General features: G+C 36.4%; 1 protein-coding gene across 1 annotated transcript in view; it reads right to left on the bottom strand.

Moving 5' to 3' along the window:
• The window catches only part of SEL1L2 (SEL1L2 adaptor subunit of SYVN1 ubiquitin ligase), a 174827-nt gene extending 169294 nt beyond the window's left edge, over positions 1 to 5533 (bottom strand). The window contains exon 1 of the mRNA XM_056121630.1: positions 5498 to 5533. Within this exon, the coding sequence (XP_055977605.1) occupies positions 5498 to 5533 (36 nt within the window). The remainder of the gene's footprint in view (positions 1 to 5497) is intronic.
• Positions 5534 to 8890: the final 3357 nt, after the last annotated feature.

Below are 8890 nucleotides of genomic sequence, written 5' to 3' on the forward strand. Positions count from 1 at the left end.
CAAAATATTCAACAAGCTAGCAAAATAGACAGCTACCTAACATAATGAAAGTCACTTATTAAAAACCAACAGCTAATATTGTGTTCAAGAGTGAATGGAAACTTTTTCTTTAAAATAGGAACAAGACAAGGATGAGTGACCATTTTTATGATTTCCAAACTATATAGTACTGTAGTACTGTCCTCCCGTTGTTCATTGATTTGCTCAAGTGGGCACCAGTAACGTCTCCATTGTGAGACTTGTTGTAACTGTTTTTGGTATTGAATTTGATATTGAATACACCACAGGGAGCTTGCCAGGCTCTGCCATGCAGGCGAAATACTCTCAGTAGCTTGCCAGGCTCTCTGAGAGGGATGGAGGAATCAAACCTGGGTAGGCCATGTGCAAGGAAAAAACCCTACCTGGAAATTTAAAATTAGGCAAAAAAGAAAAGAAAAAGAAAGAAAGAAAGAAAGAAAGAAAGAAAGAAAGAAAGAAAGAGAGAGAGAAAGAAAGAAAGAAAGAAAGAAAGAAAGAAAGAAAGAAAGAAAGAAGAGAAAAAGAAAGAAAGAAAGAAAGAAAGCTATAAAGAAAGAGAGAAAGACAGGAAGGAAGGAAGGAAGGAAGGAAGGAAGGAAGGAAGGAAGGAAGGAAGGAAGGAAGGAAGGTGAATATTGGAACAGATAAGTAAAATCTATTAATGACTGGTATGATAATATCTGTTACTCAGGGCTAGAATGAAGGAGACGTTACTGGGGCCTGCTCGAGGCAATCGACGATTAACAGGATGATTTGTGATTTGTGATTTGTGATAATATCTGTAAAAAGATCAAATATAAGATTTCATAAAATTGTTCATAGATTTGCTCGAGTGGGCCCAGTAGCATCTCCATTTTGAGACTTGTTGTTACTGTGTTTGGCATATTGAATATACTCTCCGTAGCTTGCCAGGCTCTTCGAGAGGGACAGAGGAATCGAACCCAGCTTGGCTAGGCTGGCTGTGAGCAAGGCAAACGCCCTACCGCTGTGCTATCTCTCCAGCCTCCCATAAAATTGTAGTATTAGTAAATAAAATTTCAAAGCTGTAAGATAAAATACCAATGCTCAAAAATTAATTGAGGGGCTGGAGCAATAGCGCAGTGGGTAGGGAGTTTGCCTTGCATGCGGCAGACCCAGGTTCGATTCCCAGCATCCTATATGGTCCCCCCAACACTGCCAGGAGTAATTCCTGAGTTCATGAGCCAGGAGTAACCCTCTGTGCAACGCTGGGTGTGACCCAAAACCAAAACAAAACAAAATCAATTGAATTTTATGCAGTACAAATGAAAATAAATCTTTTAAAAATAGATAAAATTCCTTTATAGTAGCATCAAAATAATGTACACACCTCAAAGATAATAAAGTTTCATCCCATTATCACTATGTTAACCAGTGCCCTTTGTTTTCTTTAGAACAAGGAAGGGTAAAGGGTTGTTGGTTATGGATGCACAATTTTGATTCAGGACCTTTCACACACACACACACACACACACACACACACACACAAATCATACTGAGTGGCCAGACACTTTACATATTAGCCAGATCAATGTATGGCATCTACCCTGTCGAAGGGGGGAAACCCAACACCATTAAAACTAAATCACCTCACAGGATGTTATCTACAAACAGTAAGTAACTTAAACAACTTTTACCAGCAAGGTGTCAGTTTGGTGTTTAAAATGTTAAAATCACTTACAGCATATATATATATATATATATATATATATATATATATATATAAACTGTGGATCAATTATAAATTGAGCCTAATGAACCATGCAGGAGAGCAAGGGTTAATAAACCAATGTGCTTTGGAAGACATAGTTGGCAAAACGCTCCATGATATTGAAGCTAATGTTATCTTCAAAGATGTCACGCCACTGGCCAAGCAAGTGAAAACAGAGATAGATAAATGGGACTATCTTAAACTAAGAAGCTTCTGCACCTCAAAAGAAACAGTGACCAAAATACAAAGACAGCCTACAGAATGGGAAAGAATATTCACCAAATACACATCCGACAAGGGGTTGATATCAAGGATATACAAAATACTGATTGAACTCCACAAGAAGAAAACATCCAACCCCATAACAAAATGGGGCGATGAAATGAACAGAAACTTTCTCAAAGAAGAAATCCGAATGGCTAAAAGGCACATGAGAAAATGCTCTACATCATTAATCATCCTGGAGATGCAGATCAAAGCAACAATGAGATATCATTTTACACCACAGAGACCGGCCCACATCCAAACGAACAAAAGCAATCTGTGCTGGTGCGGATGTGGCGAGAAAGGGATGCTCCTTCACTGTTGGTTGGAATGCTGACTGGTTCAGCCCTTCTGGAAAACAGTATGGACGATTCTCAAAAAATTAGAAATCGAGCTCCCATTTGACTCAGCAATAGCACTCCTGGGAATATATTCCAGAGAGGCAAAAAAATATAGTCGAAGTGACACCTGCACTTGTTTGTTCATTGTAGCATTCTTTACAATAGCCAGAATCTGGAAAAAATCCAAGTGCCCGAGAACAGATGACTGGTTAAAGAAACTTTGGTACATCTACACAATGGACTACTATGTAGCTGTTAGAAAAGATGAAGTCATGAAACTTACATACAAGTGGTACTACATGGAAAGTATCATGTTAAGTGAAATGAGTCAGAGAGGAATAGACATAGAAAGATTGCATTCATCTGGGGAACATAAAGTAACAAAAAAGGAGACTAACACCCAAGAATAGCCGAGATTAGTACCAGGAGTTTTGCTCCATGGCTTGGAGGTCAGCCACACACTCTAGGGGAAAAGGGAGCTCAGATAGAGAAAGGAGCACCAAATAAAGCGTGTTGGGAGGATCCTTCCAGGCTGGGAGAAGCATGCTTAAAGTAGACTACAGACCAAACATGATTGCCACTCAATGCCTCTTTTGCAAACCACAACACCCAAAAGGAGAGAGAGAACAAAAGGGAATACCCTGCCACAGAGGCAGGGTGAGATGGGAGGTGGGGGGGGGGGGGGGAGGTGGGGGGGCTGGGAGGGATACTAGGACCCGTGGTGGTGGAAAATGGGCACTGGTGGAGGGATGGGTGTTTGATCATTGTACAATCGAAACGCAAGCACAAAAATTTGTAAATCTACAACTGTACCTCAAGGTGTTTCACTAACAAAAATTTTAAAAGAAATGTAAATGATGGAGAATGGGCACTGGTGGAGGGATGGGTGTTTGATCATTGTACAATTGAAATGCAAGCACAAAAATTTGTAAATCTACAACTGTACCTCATGGTGTTTCACTAACAAAATTTTTTTTTTTGTTCTTGCACATAATAAAGTGGACTGTATTCTCCTTGCATACAATTTTGGAGCCTTCTTAACTGGGATTTTTTTTTCTTTTTTTATTAGTGAAAAACCATGAGGTACAGTTATAGGCTGACAAATTTTGTGCTTGGGTTTCAGTTATACAATGATCAAGTGCCCATCCCTCCACCAGTGCCCGTCATTTAAAAAATGTAAATGATGGAGAATGGGCACTGGTGGAGGGAGGGGTACTGGATCATTGTATAACTGAAACTGAAGCACAAAAATTTGTAAGTCTACAACTGTACCTCATGGTGTTTCACTAATAAAATTTAAAAAAAAACCAATGTGCTTTGAATTTGTTCAAGTACTAATAATTTCTGTATATATAAAGATTTAGCATACATAACAGCTATCATAAGAAGTGAAAAAGATTTTCCCCAGAAATGAGAATACTGAAACTAAGTTAAAATACATAGTATTTCACACAGCATAAAATTTGACAAATCAAAATTTACCTGTCCTATTGACCATGTGTGAAAATGCAAAGCAGTTATTAAAACTGATATTATGTCCAATATTTAAAACCAGTTTGTAATTGGGAGAACACCTAAATTCTTAATTAAAAAGCACAAATGAAGTAAAAGCTTTAAACTGGTACACACTGTTCACACCTATATTTCAAGTTTGGAAATGCATATTTGCAAGCAGAATACAAAAGTATTCACGAAGAATGCATAATCTCTGAAAATTATGAAAACATCCCTGCTACTAATACATTTCTAAATACAAAACTACCATATTGTCACTTCTGTGTAGCGAAAAGAAGTTCATTTTCAAAACAGATAAAATTATTTTTTAGGTGTGAATGGTATTTTAGTTTTGGGAATTTGGAAAGCAGACAGCTTTACTTTATAAGGTTAGAACAACAGCACCATCCATGAAATATTTATATTTGGATAAATATAAAAATATAAATATAAATCAAAATTGTGCATCCAAAATTGTTTTACCAAAAATATTACTGTTTCTGAAATTCCTACATTTCTATTAAGTTGGATCTGAAGTTGGTAGGTGACTGTTCCACAGGTGGTAATCAGTATGTTTTCCCTCTTCATTAGAAAATTAGATTAATAATGGATTCTTATGATGGGAGTGTCACCACTAGAACAAACATGGAGGGAATAATTAAACAGGTTTTCTAGGATTTTTTTTTTTAATTTTTGGAAACATGTATTGATAAAACAGAAAAGGAATTTTTATTTAATACCGAAGATCTTTTATTCATGCAATTTCTACCTATAGCAATGTCCAATCTTAACAATATTGAAGATCATTTAATCATAAAGTGTTTATTTAGCTAGCTAGTTCTCGCATATACTTTAAAGACCTATTCATTTGTATTATATCTAGTTGTCTACTAATTTGACGTTAAGAAGGAGGAAATTGGTTTTTAATGATGAAAAAGCTTTTGTGCTGGTGTTTTGGATCTTATGATGCTGAGCGTGTTCTGCACTGGTGCTAATGACCAGTTTTGGTGTAGTTTTATATTTACATACCTACTACCCAGAGGCAAGTATTAGTCTAGTCCTTGTGAATGGATTAGTGACCCCTCTTGAGATTGCAACATACACGCTCCCATAAGTGTATTGAGACTTTTAAGTATCTTGACTTGTTTCTGGACATATACCATGTCTATAATCATCTTAATTTCTAGCAACATAGAGAAAACACCTGCTTCTAAAAGTGCTTCACAAGTTCTGCAGCCAGATATTGCTGGCCTCTCGTCACTAGAGAATACATAGCAATATCTGGTATGTTGCAAGCTTTCAAGATAGCCTAAAGTTTAAAAATTTGGCCCATTAGTTGAATCTGATGGATGTGAATTTGCCTCCTAGTTCACTTTTGTGTCAAGAGCTAAAACTGTGAACCTAACTTTCTCTTATTGGTGGGTAATAACTGAAAATAAAGAATTTATTTTCATGCTCACTTCTTAAAAGTCATAAAAACAAATAGGAGCCCATTTACCATCATGCGTATCTAACCTGTGTGTGTGCTCAAATATAATACTCATATTAAACTGTAGCACTGTAGCACTGTCCTCCTGTTGTTCATTGACTTGCTCGAGCGGGCCCAGTAATGTCTCCATTGTGAGACTTGTTGTTACTGTGTTTGGCATACCGAGTTCATCATAGCTAGCTTGCCAGTCTTTGCCATGTCGGCGAAATACTCTCGTTAGCTTGCCGGGCTCTCCGATAGGGGCGAAGGAATCAAACTCGGGTCACCAGAGTCAGCTGCATGCAAGACGAACGCCCTACCCGCTGTGCTATCACTCCAGCTCATATTAAAAAAAATAATAATGTTTCATCAAAGATGATAATGATCAGGATGTTGAAAAACTTACATATTTAAAAATACATAATTATTGGTGGTGGCGGCCACAGCCGGCAGTGCCCAGGGCTATGTATCCTGGCTCTGAGCTCAGGGATCACTCCTGGCAGGGCTCCGGGAACGAGGCTGGGGATAGAATCTGGGTTAGTGAAATGCAAGACAAGCTCCCCACCTGCTGAACTCTCTCTCCTGCCCTAAAAATACATAATGTTGCTGAAAAAAAGTCAAGACTATACAGATGAATGAAAAGGCATCATGTAATCATCAAGTGAAAGACACAATATTGTCAGAATGCCAGTACTACCCAAAGTGATTCTAAATTCAGCACAATCTCTATAAAAATTCTAATGGGAGATTTTTTGTTTTTGTTTTTGTTTTCAGAAAAAGAAACATTGTCAAAAAATTCACATGGAATCTTAAAGGAGAATAAAAGAAAAGGAATGAAACCCCCAAGTAGTCAAATAATCTGAAAAAGCAAAGTTGTAGGTCTCACATTCCCCTGTGTCAAAACTTTTTAGAAACCCAGAAAACTAGTTATCAAAACAATATAAATGGCATAAGACAGGTATAAAGCAGAATAAAGCTAAGAATTAAAACTTCTCATATACACTCAGATGATCACAGGAATGATGTGATCATTTAACAGGAAAAGGACAGTTTTCTCCAAGAAATTATGTTGATAAAAAAGTATACTCTATATGTAAAAAAAATTCATCTCTTACCATACACATGCAAAAGTTAATTCAAAATAGATTAAAGACCTAAACATAAGACCTGAATCTATAAAATTCCTAGAAAAAAAAAGAAAAAACAATTTAATGAACTGGACTTTATTAATGTCTCATCCAAAGAGTTTTTGTATATGGCACCAAATGCCCTGGTCCAAATAATGTTAAAATAGATCAATTGAATTGCATAGAAAAACTATACATGAAAAAAAATTGAAGTGTCAGGACTGGGTTTATGGCTCTGTGGTAGAACACATGATATTCCAAGCATTACTGGGAATGATTGCCAAAGCATCCAGCTGAGAACAGCCTGAGACATAACCCATAGGGCTGAGTGCATATTTTGCAAGCAGGAGACCAGAATTCCATACCTCACACCACATGGTCCTTTGTGTATTGCTGAAAGTAGCCTTCTGTCACAACTTGAAAGGAGCTAGAGGTGGTTAGGTAAGTGAAATATGTTAGAGAGAGAAAGATAAGAGCAGAATTTCACTCTGATATAGAATATAAGAAAGCAAGTCTAGGGAATAGACTATGGCCCATGAAAGTAAACCTTCGGACTGTCAACAAAATTAAGTATACCAAGGTGGGGATAGGGTGTAGAAAGAGGGCAGAGAAGTGACTTAGGTGAGGCACTTTGGTGGTGAGTGTTATCAATCAGAAATATTAATATTATTATTAATTATGTTAAGTCCAATTAAAAAAATAAAAGATCGAAAGTGTTTTATTCCTTACTTCCAAGATATCAGAAGATATAGGGTTAATGAAATTTAATAAGCATCTGTGACTATAAGCAGACTGATCTTTATAATTTTTATCTTAACATTTAAAACCTCAGGCAGTCCATGTCTCATGAAAAGACTCAAGGCTAGTAAAAATATTTTCACATAGTAGCATCAGTAAATATTTGTTGAATGAATGAATTAAAACTATCAATTTAGAATAAAAATTTATAATTCAATAATTACAAAAAATGTTTAAGTATGTTGAATAAATACAATAGAACACAATAACCTATATTTTACATTAGAAGACATGAGAGAAAAGTATTTACCTGTGTGGTGACATTTTTTCCTGCTTCAGTATCTGTAATATACAAGCATTTAAAAATAAATATTTTGAGTTGCTGAATAAATTATTTTTTAAAATTTTCCATTTATTTATTTTTTAATTGAATCACTGTGACATACACATTTACAAAGTTGTTCATGATTGGATTTCAGTCATATAGTGTCCCAACACTCGTCCCTTCACTAGTATATTTTTCCACCACCAATGATCCCAGTGTCCCTCCCTCCCGCCCACCCACCCCATCTTAAAAGTGAATTTTGAAAGCATGTTTTTACTTTTAGATTTCATCTTTAATGAGTGATAATTGACAAAATAATTATAAGATATATAAGAATGCATACTGCTATTGATATACATAAACTTTTTTTGTTTGGGTTTCTCTTTTCTTTTTTTTCCTCTTTCTTTTTCTTAGGAATATTTATTGAGATATGGTGATTTACAAAAATGTTCATAATAGAGTTGTTTCAGGCATTCAAAATTCCAACACTAATTTCATCACCAATGTCCTCAGTTTCCCTCCCACCCCCCAGCCTACACCCTTTGGCAGACATATAAAAAATTTATTTCATTTTTACTTGGTTCAATAAAATATAAAGGAATGGCCAATAGACCAATAAAAGTCAATTTTGGTGATTAATTGCTATATGTTTTTATCCTTTCTTAACCTAGTAGAGGATGACGATATGAACCATTAGTGAGTGCCATACTCAACACTGCATGATGGAAGTTTTCTCCTGTCTTTTAATGGAACTGTTTTATCACTTCTTTCAAAACTGGTTTCAAGGGTATGAATTCCCTAAGCTGTTGCCCATCCATGAAGCTCAGTGTAGTTCTTTCAGATCTGAATGATAATCTAGTGGAGAGAGCATTCTTGGTAAAGTGTTCATTTCATTGAGCTTTAATACGATATCCTTCCATATTTTTCTGGCTTGTAGAATCTCATAGGATAGGTCTACTGTATATTCAATGGGCTTTATTTTATATATAGGGTGGAGCAATAGCACGGCGGGTAAAGTGTTTGCCTTGCATGCGGCCAACCTGGTTTTGATTCTTCCGTCCCTCTTGGAGAGTCCCACAAGTTACTAAGAGTATCCCGCCCACACAGCAGAGCCTGGCAAGCTCCCCATGGCATATTCAAAATGCCAAAAATAGTAACAAGTCTCACAATGGAGACATTACTGGTGCCCGCTGGAGCAAATCGATGAACAATGGGAGGATAGTGCTACAGTGCTATTTTATATATAAGTTCCTTTTTTTGGATCTTGCTGCATTTAATATTCTATTCTCTATCTTTGTATTTTGTAATTTTGAGTTTATTTCTTGGAGTTTTCCTAGTTGGGTCTATTTTCATTGGGACTTTTTGGGCCTCTTGGATGGACCTCAG

This window comes from Sorex fumeus, unplaced genomic scaffold (assembly GCF_029834395.1).
Source record: "Sorex fumeus unplaced genomic scaffold, SorFum_2.1 ptg000044l, whole genome shotgun sequence".
In the NCBI taxonomy this organism is placed as follows: Eukaryota; Metazoa; Chordata; class Mammalia; order Eulipotyphla; family Soricidae; genus Sorex; species Sorex fumeus.